At 58.6% G+C, this 17,656-nt stretch overlaps 1 protein-coding gene across 11 annotated transcripts in view; it reads left to right on the top strand.

Moving 5' to 3' along the window:
- Positions 1-17,656, top strand: part of EPN1 (epsin 1) — a 21,542-nt gene extending 3,886 nt beyond the window's left edge. For 5 of the 11 annotated variants that reach the window (XM_055237682.2, XM_055237679.2, XM_055237681.2 and 2 more), the window contains exons 3-11: positions 7,353-7,602; positions 10,830-10,954; positions 11,232-11,306; positions 11,802-11,885; positions 13,642-13,945; positions 14,574-14,684; positions 14,838-14,924; positions 16,626-16,883; positions 17,046-17,656. In XM_055237682.2, the coding sequence (XP_055093657.1) occupies positions 7,353-7,602; positions 10,830-10,954; positions 11,232-11,306; positions 11,802-11,885; positions 13,642-13,945; positions 14,574-14,684; positions 14,838-14,924; positions 16,626-16,883; positions 17,046-17,254 (1,503 nt within the window). In that variant the 3' untranslated portion in view covers positions 17,255-17,656. The remainder of the gene's footprint in view (positions 1-7,352; positions 7,603-10,829; positions 10,955-11,231; positions 11,307-11,801; positions 11,886-13,641; positions 13,946-14,573; positions 14,685-14,837; positions 14,925-16,625; positions 16,884-17,045) is intronic. The other 6 variants (XM_063615326.1, XM_055237685.2, XM_055237686.2 and 3 more) reach the window with 3 other exon arrangements.

The following is a 17,656-nucleotide window of genomic DNA, read 5'->3' as shown; positions in this document are numbered from 1 at the left end:
CTTCTGTGTGCCCAGACACCCAGTTCCTTTCCTCACAGCAGCCAGGTTTCCGCTCTGGGCCCCATCTGTGAATGCCTCTCAGGCAGGTGTGTGCTCCCCGTGGCACAGGTGATGCCACGCTGGGGATGAACGCTGGAACGGCACAGTGTTCCCACACTCCTTGTCAGACTCAAAAGCCTGCATGCTGTTTGCTGGCATCGATCTGACAGTGGGAGAGACAGGACCGTAGGGATGGAATGCAGATGGCAGGTTGGTGCTGGCCAGGAGTTGGAGGGGAGGGTCACCTACAAAGGGCAGCACAAGGACATTTTGGGGGCAGTGGGACTGTTCTGTGCCTTGAGTGCCGTGGTGGCTTCATGGCCTCTGCATTTGTCAGAACTCAGACTGATGTTAAAATGAGTGAGTGTTACCATATGTAAGTTAGACTCCAATTTAAAAAAGGAAAATGAAGGCCGGGCACGGTGGCTCAAGCCTGTAATCCCAGCACTTTGGGAGGCCGAGGCGGGTGGATCACGAGGTCAGGAGATCAAGACCATCCTGGCTAACGCGGTGAAACCCCGTCTCTACTAAAAATACAAAAAAAAATTAGCCGGGCGTGGTGGCGGGCGCCTGTAGTCCCAGCTACTCGGGAGGCTGAGGCAGGAGAATGGCGTGAACCTGGGAGGCGGAGCTTGCAGTGAGCCGAGATGGTGCCACTGCACTCCAGCCTGGGGGACAGAGCAAGACTCCGTCTCAAAAAAAAAAAAAAAAAAAGAAAGTGAGACTTTATCTTAAACATTCTCTATCAGGATGTAAAAGATTTGCCACTTTTTTTTTTCTCTTACGTCTGCAGAATTTTCAACTCTATGCATCGGTCATAATTCATTTAACTAGTGCCTTGTTGATGGATTCTTTTAAAAAGGGTTTTGCAGTGTTTTGCTTTTAAGAATGAGATTGCCATGAATATCCTTGTACCTTTGGTGTTTTCTAGAACTGGAGTTGCCGAGTCAAGAGGCTCGTGCATGTGTAATTTCGGCAAATGTGGCCAGAGCGCCCTCCATGGATGTGGCCTAGTTGCTGGCTCTGATCCACTGCCCACACATGCAGATGGCAGGTTTTGGGCCAAAGGGGTTGTGCCTGTGAGCAGGACTCAGCGAGTGGATTTTCAGAAGGGGTCGTGCGTGTGAGCAGGACTCAGCGAGTGGGTTTTCAGTTTGCTGCTCTTGGGGTCCAGGGGCCTTAGCATCCCCACGTTTGGTCTTTGGTTACTGTCTTCCTTGTGTTACGGCAAAGTGGCCAAGGACATGGGCTGGGGCCGGGTTATACTCCCAGTGGCGGGATCTCAGGCTCATCCCTGAATCTCCCTCTGTGAGGGCCCATGGAGTCGATTCACGTCTGACTTGGGGCAGGGGCTGGTGAGTGTTAGACTCCTGCTGTTGCGGTTCCATTGGCAAGCATCTGCAGAGGGCCCGCTCTGGGTGTCTTGGTGCACAAGACCAACAAGGCCCCACCCTCATGCGCTTAGACCTGGGCCTGCTCTGGCCGAGGTCCCTGTCGTTGCTGATCTTTGAGACTTCTGCCGAGGCGAGGTGGTTCCCTCCACTCACAGATGAGGCAGCTGAGGCCCGGAGTGTTGCAGCACTTACACATGGGAGCAGGGGTTGAGGCTCGTTTCCCGTGATTCGTTTTCATACCCATCCCGACACACCAGGACTGGGTTGAGTCATAGATTGAATCAGTTATTGGTCATTTATTGCGAAGGGCTGGGTGGTGTTTGTTTAGTTGAGAATCTTGGAAAAGCCTGGAGGTGCAGGTGAGCCTCTGTGGAGGCAAGGAGGAGGGACGGGGCTAGAGGGGCAGGTGGGGCTGGAGGGGTGGGTGTGCAGAGGCGGTGAATCCAGAGGGGCCCCAGACGCAGATCCTTCCTGGCCAGTGGCTGGGATGATGCTGCTGGGGGCAGAGACAGAGTGGCCTGTGGGCAGGGCTGGCAGGTGCCAAGGCCTGAGAGTCTGCTGGGGAGCATGCTGTGCTGGCAGCCGGGGTGGACGGCAGGGCAGGGCAGGGCAGGAGAGGGGACGTGGCCTCCAGTGCCAGGCGGGGCTTGGGCTGCTTCCTGAAGGAGGTGGGAGAGTCTCCATGGCGAAGCAACTGGATTTTTGTGTTCATGCCGCATTTTTGTCCTGAGGCTTCCTGTGGGCAGCCTCTTGCTGGACGGTGCTGGGGACCCAGCCCTGATCAGACCCGACCCCGGCCCTCAAGCAGCTCCCGGATAGGTGGGAGTTGAGCTGATAGGCTGGTGGGTGCCATGAAGGGGGGAACACAGCACAAGGCCCTGCAGGGCTCAGGCAGTCAGGGTCCAGGAGGGGCTCCCTGGGTCCACGTCTAGCCAGCGCCTCCCTTCCTGGCTGACCACTTCTATCCCGCAGTCCCCTTCTGGAAGTACGGGTGATGAGGACAACCCCACAGGCCCAGAGGCCCTGAGCCACTGTGCAGCTGCTTCACCCCCTTTGGCCCTCTCCGGAGCCCTCTGTGCTCACCTGTTCTGGCAAGAGGGCGAGTCCTCTTGCTTCCCACCGTCCCTTCGCCACATGGTCTCATCTTGTCACTTCAGCCCCAGGTGGTGGGTTGTGCAGGAGCAGTCTTTCCACTTTGATGGATGGGGAAACTGAGGCCCAGAGACGGAGGAGGTGGCCTGCCCAGGCTTGTGGGGGAGCTGGGGCTTGAGCCCATCTGTTCCGAGCCCAGGCTGTCCCACCCTGTGGCCCTGCTGGCTGGCACTTTGTGGGTCTTATTGTCCCTGTGGAGAAGGAGGGTGAGCTGTGGGGGCCTTGCAGGCCTGGCTCTGCATGGCCTCCCTGCATGGCCTTGGGGGTGAGTCTTGGTGAGTAAGGGCCGGCGTTTATTTGGTACCTTGTATGTGTAACACACACAGGTTCTCATGAAATCCACGGTTACCCTGTAAAGGAAGTTCTTTTTCTCCTTTTTCTCTGTTTTCCAGATGAGGAAACTGAGATAAAGGAGCTCAGCTCTACCACGCAGGGTGCGGTAGAGCCAAGAGAAGCCCCGAGCGCAGCCTCTGGGCCCTGCACTGCCACCTCACTTCTGAAGAATGCAGGGTCTCAGTCTTGACTTTAAACCAGGGGTCAGCAGAGTACAGCCCACCGGTTGAAATCCCACTCACAGCCCATTTTTGTAAATAAAGTTTTATTGGAACACAGCCAGGCCCATTCATCTGTGGCTGTGGAGTAGTTGAGACAGAGAGTATATGGCCTGAAAAACTGAAATGTTTTTCATCTGGCTCCTTACAGAAATGTTTGCTGATCCCTGTTTTAAACTGTATTTCTGCATTGCAGGATGTTCTTGATAAAGCTGCCTTTAACATTAAAGAGGACTATCACTTTATGCAGTTGCCCACTGCTTTTTGGTTGTTTTCAGAAAAGCAAAGGAGGAATAATGACTTATTTTGCAAACTTTTTTTTTTTTTAACTTTTTTAGAGACAAAGTGTTGCTCTGTAGCCCAGACCGGAATCCAGCAGTACAATCATAGCTCACTGAGCCTTGACCACCTGGACTCCAAGCATGGTTGAGGAATAGCTGGGACCACAGGCACACACCACCATGCCTGGCTGATTTTAAAATAGTTTAAATTTTTTTGTGGAGATAGGGGTCTCACTGTGTTGTTTAGGCTGTTGCCTAGGCTGGTCTTGAACTCCTGGGCTCAAGCGATCCTCTTGCCTTGGCTTCCCAAAGGGCTGGGGTTATAGACATGAGCCACTACACCTTCCCCACTTGCTCACTTCTAAAATAGGGTTTTAAATTTTTCATTAATGAGTTGCATACTAAGCACATCATGAATGTATAACACAGTGGTTACGCATGTGGACACCTGTGTAGCCTTCACCTAGAGGGAGGTAGAGGATACGTCCAGCCTTCCAGGTTCCCTCAGGAGACCCGTCTCCCACAGCACCGTGTCTGACTTCTGTCCGCCAAGACTGTTCTTGAGCTTTATATATGTGGAGTGGCACGTGTGGTCTTTTGCTCACCATCACCATCAGGTCAGCAAGGTTGACCGTGCTGTTGCATGAAGCAGTTGTTCATTTATTTTGAGAAAGAGTCTCACTGTTGCCCAGGCTGGAATATATTGGCATGTTCTTGGCTCACTGTAGCCTCCATCTCCCGGGCTTAAGCAATCCTCCTGCCACAGCCTCCCAAGTAGCAGGGATGACAGGCATGTGCCACCACGCCTGGCTAATTTTTTGTTATTTTATTTATTTATTTTTTTTTTAGAGCTGGGGTTTTGCCATGTCACCCAGGATGGTCTTGAACTCCTGGACTCAAGCGATCCACTCACTTTAGCCTCTCAAAGCGCTGGGGTTACAGGATTTTGCCACTGCACCCAATTTTATTTATTTAATTATTGTTTCTTATTTATTTATTTATGAGACAAGAGTCTCACTATGTTGCCCAGGCTGGAGTGCAGTGGCGCCACCTTGGCTCACTGCAACTTCTGCCTCCCAGGTTCAAGCAATTCTCCTGCCTTAGCCTTCTGAGTAGCTGGGATTACAGGTACCTGCCACCAGGCCTGGCTAATTTTTGTATGTTTAGTAGAGATGGGGTTTCACCATATTGGCCAGGCTGGTCTCGAACTTCTGACCTCGTGATCTGCCCACCTTGGCCTCCCAAAGTGCTGGGATTACAGGTGTGAGCCACCACGCCCAGCCTACTTTTTGTTTTTTCTTGAGACGGAGTTTCGCTCTTGTTGCCCAAGCTGGAGTGCAGTGGTGCTATTTTGGCTCACTGCAACCTCTGTCTCCCAAGATCAAGCGATTCTCTTGCCTCAGCCTCTCGAGTAGCTGGGATTACAGGCTCATGCCACAATGCCCGGCTAATTTTTTGTATTTTTAGTAGAGATGGTGTTTCACCATGTTGGCCAGGCTGGTCACTAACTCTTGACCTCAGATGATCTGCCCACCTCGGCCTCCCAAAGTGCTGGGATTACAGGCATGAGCCACTGTGCCCGGATATTTATTTGTTTCATTTATTGATTTATTTTACTTATTATTTATTTTTGAGACAGAATCTTGCCCTGTCGTCCAGGCTGGAGTGCAATGGCGTGATCTCGACTCACTTGGAACCTCTGCCTCCTGGGTTCAAACGATTCTCCTTGCCCCAGCCTCCTGAGTAGCTGGGATTATAGGCACATGCTACCACACCTAGCTAATTTTTTGTATTTTTAGTAGAGATGGGGTTTCACCATGTTGGCCAGGCTGGTCTCAAACTCCTGACCTTGTGATCCTCCCGCCTCGGCCTCTCAAGATGGTAAGATTACAGGTGTGAGCCACCATGCCCGGCCTTATTTATTTATTTTTGAATGGAGTCTCAGTCTGTCTCCCAGGCTGGAGTACAGTGGCGTGATGTTGGTTCACTGTAACCTCTGCCTCCCTGATCCAAGGGATCCTCCCACCTTAGCCTCCTGAGTAGCTGGGATTACAGGTTCCGCCACCACGCCTGGCCAATTGTTTTGTGTTTTTAGTGGAAACGGGTTTCATCATGTTGGCCAGGCTGGTCTGGAACCCCTGACCTCGGGTGGTCCACCTGCCTCAGCCTCACATAGTGCTGGGATTATAGGCATGAGCCACCGCACCTGGCCTCGTTTATCTTTTATTTCAGTGTAAGTGGTAGTCCCACTGTGTGAGTGTACCACAGTTTATGTATGCGTTTCACTGTGCGTGGGTGTTCGCACTATGTCCCGCTTCACAATCTTTTTAGCTGCGATACCAAAGTCCAGAGAGCTCTGGAAACAAAAGTATTTCGTGATCCATTCGGCACAAAGTCTGATCCAGACTGAAGTGAGGTCGTTTATGTGGTGTCTGTTGGTCCCACAGTGGTGTGGCTGTTGGCACGAGTCTGCCTGGCGCGTTCTCTTCTGTGTCGTATGTGCCTTGTTTTCCTGGTTTGAACTCAGGAAAATATTGAATTCCAAAACACAAGGGCCCCAGGAGTTCTGGACCTGGGACTCCCTCTTGGCTTGGGGTGTGATAAGGCATAGCAATGGCTTACCTGCTTTCCTTTCTCTCGTGTAAATACCTTGAGGGCCGGTTAAAGACTAATCTCTGATTACACTGTAAATACTGTTAACACACCTTTGAAAGGCCTTGCCAGAGCTAGGTCCAGCTGCCTCAGAGGGTGAGGAGATATGAACGGCCCTGGCATCTTTCCTGGCAAATTTCTCCTTGGTTCAGACGGAGCTTAGCTGTGATAGCTAACTCTTCCCCTAGGAGCCCTGGGTGGGTTTCTGTGGCCCTGTGAAGGCCCTGGAATCCCCTGCAGAAACAAAGGTGTGCCTTTTTCTGAGGTCAGTCACCAAGACACCCCCTGCAGAGCCTTAATGGGGCCATGACCCCTCAAGCCCAGGACTTGAGCCTGCACTAGGGAGAGCCTCAGAGCCCTTGGTCCCCCCGCCCCCACTATTAATTTCAACTTGTTGAAAGGGAATTTGTTTTCATATTGTAAAATACAGACATACCAAAGGGTGCAGATTGAAGGATAATGTTCCCTCCGCCCTGTCCTTTTGCTCCTGGTGGTGTGGAACCTGGGTGCCCTCCCGAGAGAGCCCAGGCCTACGCAGGCCGTTGCGTGGATCGCTTCCCTTCTTGCAGAGGTGATAGGCTACTGCTCCAGGCTGTTAATACCAGCGTGAGGTTTTGCAGTCAGTACACATTTCAAACGAGTACTAAGACCCCCTTCATTGTGATTTAACTAATGTGGTTTTCTTGGCCATGTTACTTTAGATTTTAGTTGTAGAGAAGTAGACAGGGCTCCGGGATGCCAGGTGATGCCCACGGTGGCTGTGGTGCCTGTGGCTGCCATTTCCTCTTTTATTTGGATTGAGATGGACCTCCTACACTGTGCAGTTCCCTTCATATCGCACAGTTCAGTGGCATTCAGCCCATTCACAGTGCTGTGCGACCACCTCTGTCCAGCTCCAGAACTTCTTCATCGCCCCAGAAAGAAAACCCATAGCCGTCAGGTGGTCTCTCTCCATCCCTCCCTCCACCCCCGGCAACCCATAATCCACTCCGTCTCTCTGGATTTGCCCATTCTGGATGGTTCACGTCGATGGAATCATAGGCGATGTGGCCTGCTGTGCTGGCGTCTGTCGCTGAGCGCAGTACCTCCGTGGCTGGTCCCCGCCACAGCGTGGGTCCGTGTCTCTTCCTTTGCATGGCCGTATCGTACTCTGTGGGGACAGATGTATGTCCACCCGCTGACGACAGGTGGGTTGTGGGCCTTGCACCCAGTCAGCCGCCCCAGGGCCTGGGGCCCTCCTTGTGCCCAGCGTGCTGACCGGGCGTCCCTGTACCCGCTCGCAGGCCATGACGCTGATGGAGTACCTCATCAAGACCGGCTCGGAGCGCGTGTCGCAGCAGTGCAAGGAGAACATGTACGCCGTGCAGACGCTGAAGGACTTCCAGTACGTGGACCGCGACGGCAAGGACCAGGGTGTGAACGTGCGTGAGAAAGCTAAGCAGCTGGTGGCCCTGCTGCGGGACGAGGACCGGCTGCGGGAAGAGCGGGCGCACGCACTCAAGACCAAGGAAAAGCTGGCACAGACTGCCACGGGTGAGTCCCTCCCTGCGGCCCCTGACAGCCTAGAGTCTGTCCTTCGCCTGCCGCGGCTCCCGGCACCCAGCCGCCCGCTGCTTTCTCTCCCAGCCGGGAGGGACCGAGGCATCCCCCTTTTCTTCTCCTCACCTGGGCCCCTTGCTCTGGTCTCACTTGGGCCCTTTTTTTCCCTTAGCACCTCCCATGCAGCAGCTCTGGGACCCTTCCTGCTTCTTGCCTTGTGCCCCAGGGCAGGCGTAGAATTGGGAACTTTTTTTCTGCTCCCCCATAGGCTCAGGGCCTGAGGGCGGTCAGTGCTGGGGACAGGGCTCTGAGGGGACACGCACAGTGGCCTCTGAGGGTGCTGTCCTTCTGTCTGCACTGAGACGAGGGGAACATCAGAGAGGCAGAGGGGGGCCTGGAAGAGGCACAGAAGGAAGGCCAGAGCCAGGGCCTGCAGGTTGCACCAGGCATCTGGGTCTGTGTTACGAGCCTTGACGGGGCCTTCTGGAGGCGGAGGACTCAGTCTGGTGGGTGGTGACCAGCACTGAAAACAAAACTTGAAATAGTGCATCCCACATCGTCAGGCCAAGATCTGTCCCACGAAACATTTCCAGTTATGTGATGGGTGTATGGGTCTCAGACTGTGCCGGGAAGTGTGGTCTATGCTGGTCGGGGGCTCACAGCTGTGAGGAGACTAGTCTGGCTGCTCAGGACTGGGAGGGAGGCTGGAGAATGTCTGCGAGGCTCTCTGCTCTCCAGGAGAGTGGAGGTGCCTCGGTTAGTGGGGGTGCGTGGGATGGGGAGGGGCCGCCAGAGCACTGCCCTGGAGGTGGAGGTGGGTCAGCCAGGCCGGTGCAGACAGCAGGAAGGGCCTGTGGCCCCCGTGGGGTCCGGCTCGAGGGACTGGACTTGTTTGGGGAAGTCTAGGCCTTCTGTTTGGACAGGTCGCATTTGGGATCACCGTTCAGCACCCCCGGGGAGACATGGGTGTGACGGGGTGTGTGCGGCCCTGCCCGGTACTCCAGAGTAGGGACCCACGAGCCGGTAGATGGCGTGAAAGCAGAGAGAGTGTGAAGTGGAGGGAAGGAGGCCAGTGTGGCGTGGGAGTGCTCAGAGCCAGGGACACCAGGAGGGAGTGTGGGCGGCAGAGCGGGGCTGGTCAGCTCAAGGCAGGCAGGTAGGCAGGTGGGCGGTGGGGTTGGGGTGGACGGAGGAGGGACATTGGCAGTAGCTCGGAGGAGAGTGGGAGCCTCAGGTAAGAGGCCTGAGGGTGGGAGATCCTGGCTCGGGGGTTGTCAGACTCTGTGCAGGGCCAGAGCCAACGTTCTCTGCATTGCTGGCCATGCCTTCCCATCCCAGCTGCCTGGCTCCTCCGCTGGCAGTTGCTGGGAAGCAGCTGCACCCCTCTGACACTCACCAAGGTCTCCGAAATTTGAATTTTATGTAGTTTTCACGTGTCTTTTTAAGACTTTTAAGTTGTTATTTAATTTTTTAAGGGGACTCTGAATTTTCGCCCATCTTGGTGCATTCTTTTCATTTTTTCCAACCATTGAAAAATGTAAAGGCCTTTCTTAGACCTTCTCAGGCCAGCTGTGGCTGCCACTGTGGTGTGCTGGCCCCTGTCCTGGAGTGAGTTGCGTGGAGGGCTGTGACTGGGGAGGAGGATGGGGGCAGCTAGGGAGTGTGCCCTGAGACCCCCAGCGGGCGGGGAAGGGCCTGCGGTTCCCGGGCAGCACTGAGGCGGGGTGCTCCGGTGATGGGAAGGCCTGGGTGTTGCTGGCTGGGTGCTGGTATTACCTGTGATGTGGGAGGTGGGGCCCTCAGGGCTGCTGGGATTTAGCCAGCACCAGGCTGGGGGGTTAGGGGCATTTGCAAGGTAGAGGTTGGGCAGTGGGGTGTAGATTCCCAGCACCTACCTCTGAGAGTCCCCAGAGCTTAGGAGGAAGTGGCAGGGGCAGGGAAGAGGAGGAGGGGCCACGGGGGTGTGGTCCTCCCTGTGCGCTGGCCTCACCTGTGCCCTACGCTGCCCTTCTATCTGCCCATCCCTCCAGATGGCCGCTTACCCACCCAAGTCCGTCAACCCCTGCTGGTTCTCTCATCCTTTCCTCACTCATAACCCCAGATGGTCACCCTTTGGCCCCGCTCTGCCGCCCACGTGCTCCCTGGAGCATCCCATGCACCCAGCCCTGCTGGGCACACCACACGGGGGCCAGCCTGGGGGCCCCTGGACCCGGTGCAGGTGGGGCCGCCAGACAGCTGCCTGCTGCGGCTCCAGGCGAGGGGAGCCAGGGCCTGCTCATCAGGGAGAGGCCTGGGTCTGGGGAGTGGGTTGGGTGGGGACAGAAGTACAGGACATAGGTGCAAGGCGTCTTGGAGCTGGAGCGGACAGAACTTGCTGATGAGTGCACAGTGGTTGGGAGGGCAGGGCAGGAGAGGCAGGGTCCGCCCTGGGGCTTTGGAGGCTGGGGCGATGGCCCTGCGCTCGGCCGGCCTAGGGCCTGGTTGGAGCCTGTCCTCTGCACTGTGGAGGGGCAAGGGTCCACAGGCCTTGGGGGTGGAGAGAACAGTGTCAGGACAGAGTTTGAGGGTAGGCGGGGTTGCTGAGAGGATGCTGCAGTGGAGGCCGGGGATATCTCAGCACCCTCCTGGAGGGTCTGGCCTTGCCTTCCTGTGTCCTCTCTCTCCCTTCCCCTCCTGCTCCTGGAACCAAGGGCTCCTCGCTAGCCCACTCCCCAACCCTGACTAGGCCTTGGATCCCGCTGTCTCAACGGACGCTGTTCTCCCCTCTGAATTCCAGTTGTTCCCTGCCAGAGCTACCATTCTCAACAAGCCCTGGAAACCTGGGAGGAAGGACCTCCCGTCCCCCAGGGGCCCAGGGACAGACCCCAGGCACGCGGAGAGGCAGGCCCTGGTGGTGGCAGGGCTCAGAGGTTCCTGGGGTTCCCCACCTGCTTATTATCAGACCCACTTTTGCTCTGGTCCTTCCCTGATGCCTGGCCCCTCCTGTGGGTGGGGCTGCCTGCGCCCCTCCCCTGGGGACCCTGCATCCCCACCCTTCCTCCTCTGAGCACCCGGCGTCTGGTCTCCGCCTCTTAGTCCTACTCTTGGCCTGCAGAGGTTGTAAAGGGTAGGGGACTTGGGGGGTGGGGTTGGACACTGAAGCCCCCGTCTGTCTAGGCTATGGGGTTTCCTGTCTCTCATTCCCTGGTCTGGGTCTCACGCGTTTCTCCCCCGCCCTCCAGCCTCATCAGCAGCTGTGGGCTCGGGCCCCCCTCCCGAGGCGGAGCAGGCGTGGCCGCAGAGCAGCGGGGAGGAGGAGCTGCAGCTCCAGCTGGCCCTGGCCATGAGCAAGGAGGAGGCCGACCAGGTACTGGGCGTGCAGCTGGGGCTGTCTGTCCGCCACCCGCCTCCGCGCCTCAGATGTGGGCCTGGCCCTCACTGTCGCTGTTCCACGTGCTGTCACTTGTCTCCTGCCCAGTCCTGCCTCATCCTCACCCCGCTGTCCCTCTGCGTGTCACTCTCTGTCCCTCACTGGTTCAGGGACCCCCAGCCCTGTCTTTCTTCGGCTCTGTCTGACCCTGGCTCTGCCTCTGACTCTGCCTCTGGCCCCTCCCGCCATGCCCCTCACGCTCTCTCTCCCCTAGCCCCCGTCCTGCGGCCCCGAGGACGACGCCCAGCTCCAGCTGGCCCTTAGTTTGAGCCGAGAAGAGCATGATAAGGTCAGAACAGCCTCCCTTTCCCTGCCGCTGCCAGGGGCTCCCCTCAGGCCAGCCCCGTCGCCCCTCTTCCTAAGTCACCCCCCACCATCCTGCTGGGCCCGAAGCCCACAGGCTCACGCGTGTTGAAACCTCAGTACCTTCAGCCATAGGATGTAGGACACAAGTCAGACAGAGCCTGGGTGGTGGCCAGCACAGCCGTGCCAAGGTTGCTCGGGTGACCAGGATCCATTCCTTCCCCCATCGCAGGAGATACCACCGAGGCGGGTGCCCGTCCTCCCCGGGTGCCCCAGCACAGCACCCCACTCCCCTCATCCCGTCCCACCTGACCTTTGACCCAGGTGCCCCATCCCCATTTCATACATTGTCCGCATCCCATCGAATCCTTCAGCCGCCTTCGTTGGGGTGGGAGGGGTCGCTGGGGCTTCCGGGCTGAGGTGGCATCTGCCCGTGGCTCACGTTCTCGTGTCTCCCTGGCCACTGCCCGTGCCCCAACAGGAGGAGCGGATCCGTCGCGGGGATGACCTGCGGCTGCAGATGGCAATCGAGGAGAGCAAGAGGGAGACCGGGGGCAAGGAGGAGGTGAGCGGGGCTTGCTCTGCCCTCCCTGGCGCCCCCGCAGGTGTCCATCCATTCCATCGTTCATTACTGCATGGCCAGGTCCCTGGAGCAGAGACTGAAACACAAGGTCCTGGAGCTGGGCCCTGGGTTTCCAGGCCTGGTCGGCCTCTCTCTGCCTCTCCCTCCCCGCTGGGCTGAGGCCGGTGACTGACCACGCTGCCCTGCGGCCACCTCCTGTGGTCAGCGCTGGCCATCTCCCTTTGGGCTGAGCACCATGAGGGCCACCACCGGCCGCCACAGCGGAATGGGGAGGCCCAGAATAGGCCAACAGCCTGACATGGCCACAGGGAGGAGGGCGCAGGACTCACCCATCTATCACACTTTGTCGGGCACCTCCTTGGTGCCAGGCCGTGTGCTGCACGCCCAGGGCCTGTTGGTGAGCGAGGAGGCATGGTCCCGCCCTCGCGAACAGTGTTTCTGTGGGGTCCCTGTGCTCTGCATCTGAGTAGCAAACCCTCCCACAACCTTGCACTTCCAGGTCACGCTTCGGTACTTCTCTGTGACAGGCCCGCTGGCTGGTTCTGTTTCGTGTCAGGGCTGAGGTCACTCATGCCTCTGGGCACAGGGCATCCACACTGGCCTTGCCCTCCAGCCTCCTCCCCTGGCCTCTCCCTGGTTATTAGTCTGTCCCTAGTGTCCTCACAGCAGAGTAGCTGCTGCTGCCGCCCCCCAGGACAAGCTAGTCGGGCTGGGTTGGAGTTGCCTCATCAGCCTGTGCACTGCTATTGGTCTCAGCAGGTCCTGAGGCCAGCCCAGGTTTGAGGGGTGGGGACAAGGCCCCCTCTCCATGGGAGGCGGCAGATAGCTTGTGGCCATAAGTGATCAAGCGCAGTGGGACTTTCTTGGTAGACGGCAAGCCTCTTTAGGTTGGCCTCGGCCAAGGGGTCTCTCATCAGTGTCCACCACAGCTCAGTGACCCGAGTAAGGGCTGCCCTGCTGGGGGAGCACCAGCTCTCATCCATCTCTTCTCCTGCCCTGCCCTGGACTCAGCTCTTCTCCCCTTCCCATCCCCCCTGGGGCCTTTGCCTCATGGGTGCTGACTGGAGATGTGTGCATGAGTATGTTGGGGGCATCTGCACGTTCTGAGATGGGCTCTGGGTAGCTGGGCCCGTCGTGTGCCTGCCTCCAGAACACAGGAGTGTCGTGCATGCGTGAGCATGCGGCATGGGAAGGCCTGCAGCGCGATGACTGCGGGGTGACGGTGGGGCAACATAGGGGGCATCATGAGGGGTGCTCAGGGTGACCTGAGTGGGTTCATGGGGGGCTTCCCAGGGGAAGGCATGGAGCAGGGGCTGGCCAGGCTGGCTGAAAAAGGCACAGTGGGCAGAGGGAGGATCGAGCTGCTTCGGGTCAAGCGAGGGGAGGGCTTGGCCTCCATCCTCAGTTAGGGCCAGGCAAGGACCTGGGAGCAGGTGGGGTTAAGGGGCTGCCCTGCTGCAGTGTGGAGAATGGATGTGGGGCAGGGGTGGGGCTGTGTTGGGGCTCCCTGGTGGTGCCCTGGGGTGGGGTAGGTGGGCAGGGGTGGGCCGACCCCAGGACGGATGAGGAGGGAGGGCAGGTGGTGTGTTTGGGGCCTGCCTCCGTCTCACCCCTTATGGATGGCTGCTGTCTGGACACCCAGGGCCTGGCCACCTCCCCCGCCACGTTCCCCAGCTTGGTCCCTGTCCTGGGCTTCCCACCACTTCTTCATGCTCCTTCTCTTCTCTCTCCCCCACAGTCGTCCCTCATGGACCTTGCTGACGTCTTCACGGCCCCAGCTCCTCCCCCGACCACAGACCCCTGGGGGGGCCCAGCACCCATGGCTGCTGCCGTCCCCACGGCTGCCCCCACCTCGGACCCCTGGGGCGGCCCCCCTGTCCCTCCGGCTGCTGATCCCTGGGGAGGTCCAGCCCCCACGCCGGCCTCTGGGGACCCCTGGAGGCCTGCTGCCCCTGCAGGACCCTCAGTTGACCCTTGGGGTGGGACCCCAGCCCCCGCAGCTGGGGAGGGGCCCACGCCGGATCCATGGGGAAGTTCCGATGGTGAGTGCGTGGCCCACTTGCATGCAGTCCTGTGCCTGTGTGCACCTGTCCTTGGTTGACTGTGCCCTTGGACAGGGACAGATCGAGCCAAGTGGCGCCGGGCAATGGTGGGGCGTCCTGGGTGCAGGGGAGGGGGCAAGGGAGGGGGTCAGATGAGAGCCCAGGACAGGGCGTGTGAGATTGTGCCTTGGAGGACATGGGGGCTGTGCTGTGGGGAAGGGATAGCAGCTCAGCCGAGGGGCAGAGAGGCTGCGGCCAGGGCAGAGCCTGTGTGACGTAGGCATCTGGGGAGGGCGGTGGGTGGAGTTGGGAGGTGCAGGTGGAGAAGGGGCCTGACACCCAGCTGGGCAGGGGAGGGGTGGGGGAGCTGTGGGAGCTGAGGGAGGGCTGGGCAGGTCTGGCAGAGGCTGTGGGGAAGCCCCTCACCCCAGCTGGGGTCCCAGGGGCAGAGCCTGGCAGTGATGACCAGTTGGAATTTGAGTGTGTGTGTGGGAGGCCGGGTGCGGTGGGCTTCTGGGGGGCAGGGAGGCTTTTGTGTGAACAGCCACAGATTCAGAGGCAACGGTCCCCCCTAGCCATCTGGGCAGTTAAGGTTGCCAGCCCCTCCTGCTCTTCTGTCCTCACCCAGGTGGGGTCCCGGTCAGTGGACCCTCGGCCTCCGATCCTTGGACACCCGCCCCGGCCTTCTCAGATCCCTGGGGAGGGTCGCCTGCCAAGCCCAGCACCAATGGCACCACAGGTACTGGAATGGGGGTGGGAATGGAGCCCCGGGTGGGAGTGAGTGGGAGAAGTTAGTGTTGAGTGTCCTAAGGAAGGGGTGGACGCCTGGACTGGAGGTGGGGGTGAGGCGGGGCCCCAGGGAGGGGCTGAGCAGAACATCCTGACCCCACAGCAGCCGGGGGATTCGACACGGAGCCTGACGAGTTCTCTGACTTTGACCGACTCCGCACGGCGCTGCCGACCTCCGGGAGCAGCGCAGGTGAGCCCCTGCCCCGCTTCCCAGCGGCCAGAGGGAGCCTCCCCTAGCTCTTCGGGAGCCCCATCCCCTGCTGTCTCTGTCCCACTCCAGGCAGGGCTGGCTGGACTTAGGGATGAAAAGTTCAGTTGGGTAGAGTGGGCCAGAACCATCCACCTGTCTTTAAAAGAAATGTGCGTCTTTATTTTAGAGAAATTGCAGACTTAGAGAAAAACTGAGAATTGTTCTCAAGGTTTCCCACCCGAATGTTGACCTCTGACCCGTCTCTGCCTCCACATCGTTTGAGTGCCTTGCAAACTCTCCAGGTGTCTCAAAGAACACGGACTGTCTTGTCCTGTGCAGTGAGCTGCGTGGACAGGGGTTTGGAAGGCAGCCGAGGCTCCCCTTCCGGGTCCCCACTCACCTGCTGGTGGCTCCGGGGCCGGCCAGGGTGCGTCCTCATGGGTGCTGCCTTTAGCTGCCCTGGCTCCCTGGGGTTTTCAGCTGGCATAAGCTGGCGCCCACCGCTGGTGACAGGCCCATCTGCTGAGTCCCTGAGTGGCTCTTCCGTCAGGAGTGTCCGAGGTCATGGTGGGCCGCTAGTGCTTCGCTGTGGCCCTCAGCTGATACCTGTCTGTCCCATGATGAGTCATGTCAGCCTTGATCTCTTATTTTTTTTTTTTAAGTGAGCTGTTACTGAAGAGCAGGTTGTGGTACAGAAACCTGTTTCCACTGATGAAAGACTGGCAGCTTGCGGGGAGTGAGCTGCGCCCACGCTTCTCTCCTCTCATTATCTAGGTTAACGTAGAGCAACCTTCCAGCATGCAGTTTTCCTTCTTTTAGGCCTTTTTTTGTCCCATACAAATGTGTGCATTTTTTCAAGATTAGATAGAATTCTTAAATCTATTTAAAACAAAATCAGGCCAGGCGCAATGGCTCGCGCCTGTAATCCCAGCACTTTGGAAGGTCAAGGCGGGCGGATCACCTGGGGTCAGGAGTTCAAGACCAGCCTGACCAACATGGCCGAAACCTCGTCTCTGCAAACCTCGTCTCTACTAAAAACACAAAATTAGCCAGGCATGGTGGCGCACGCCTGTAATCCCAGCTACTTGGGTGGCTGAGGCAGGAGAATCGCTTGAACTCAGGAGGTGGAGGTTGCAGTGAGCTGAGGTTGCGCCATTGCACTCCAGCTGGGCAAATGAGCGACACTCCGTCTCAAAAAAAAAAAAAAAAAAAAAAAAAAAAAAAAATCAGACCTCCAGCCAACAGACGTCTTCACGCTGGCCCGGAACACGTGTCTGCGCTGTCTGTCCACTTGGAAGCTCCCTCCGGGGCTGTGTACTCAAGGAGCGTCTGAGGGCAGGCTCCTCTGAGCCTGGAGGCACCTGTGAACAGGCGCCCACGGCCTTCCCCTACCGGCCTGGAGACCCTGGGCGGCCCCTCCCTGAAGCAGTTGCTGCCCTGTGGTTGTCAGAGGGTAACACCTGCTTCTGTCATCCCTCTTGTGTTTGCTCACTGGAATCAGACCCACCTTATGGGAATCTGGGCTGACGTGAGGTTTTGGCCTGGGCAAGTGATGCTCCCGCTCTGCACCTCAGTTCCTCCTTCCCGAGGCCTCTGGGCACCGGGCTCTTTGAAGCGCCCCCTGTCATGGCCTATACTGCTCCCGGGTTGGAGCCTCACTGCTATCTGCCCTGTCTGAGCGCCTCTCCTGGCTCCTTCCAGGGGAGCTGGAGCTGCTGGCAGGAGAGGTGCCGGCCCGAAGCCCTGGGGCGTTTGACATGAGTGGGGTCAGGGGATCTCTGGCTGAGGCTGTGGGCAGCCCCCCACCTGCAGCCACACCAACTCCCACGCCCCCCACCCGGAAGACGCCGGAGTCATTTCTGGGGCCCAATGCGGCCCTCGTCGACCTGGACTCGCTGGTGAGCCGGCCGGGCCCCACGCCGCCTGGAGCCAAGGCCTCCAACCCCTTCCTGCCAGGCGGTGAGTGTGAGCCCATCACCTGCCCGAGCCCTCCCTGTGGGTTCCCCCAGAGCAGGTGCCTCACGGGGCAGGGACCTTGCCCTTTGCCTGCACATGCTGGATGGACACAGGTGGGCTGCGCCACTGATTTCACTCCGTGTCTCTGGTTTTCTCTTCCTGCAGGAGGCCCAGCCACTGGCCCCTCCGTCACCAACCCTTTCCAGCCCGCGCCCCCCGCGACACTCACCCTGAACCAGCTCCGTCTGAGTCCTGTGCCTCCCGTCCCTGGAGCGCCACCCACGTACATCTCTCCCCTTGGCGGGGGCCCTGGCCTGCCCCCCATGATGCCCCAGGGCCCCCCGGCCCCCAACACTAACCCCTTCCTCCTATAATCCAGGGCAGAAGGGGGCCTGGCTCCATCCGGCTGCCCCATTCTGGCTCCCTGGGAGATCAGTGTTGTGAGTGCATGTGAAATGGGGGATCGCCGCCCCCAGTGCCCTTCCCCTTCCTGGGGCCCACTCACACTACACCCTCTTCCTTTCCCACCCCACCTCTCTGGAGAGAAACTGGACATGGGGCCTGGGGAGGGGAGCTGGCCAGAGGAGGACTCCTTTCCCGTGGCATTAGAAGGGGGAGGGGTGGCTGGGGCCCCCACCCATTCCCCCTCCCTCCAAACTCCCAACCCCCAGTCAGTGTTTGAGCCTCCTCGTTCCCCTCACGCACCCCCTCACGCACCCTCGGTGAATCCTTGGTGATGATTTTGGCAACTTTGGGAATAAATGGCAATTCCCACA

This window comes from Symphalangus syndactylus, chromosome 13 (assembly GCF_028878055.3).
Source record: "Symphalangus syndactylus isolate Jambi chromosome 13, NHGRI_mSymSyn1-v2.1_pri, whole genome shotgun sequence".
NCBI classification, from domain to species: Eukaryota; Metazoa; Chordata; class Mammalia; order Primates; family Hylobatidae; genus Symphalangus; species Symphalangus syndactylus.
The sequence above is the reverse complement of the archived record's forward strand: the minus strand, read 5'-3'. Positions and strand labels throughout refer to the sequence as shown.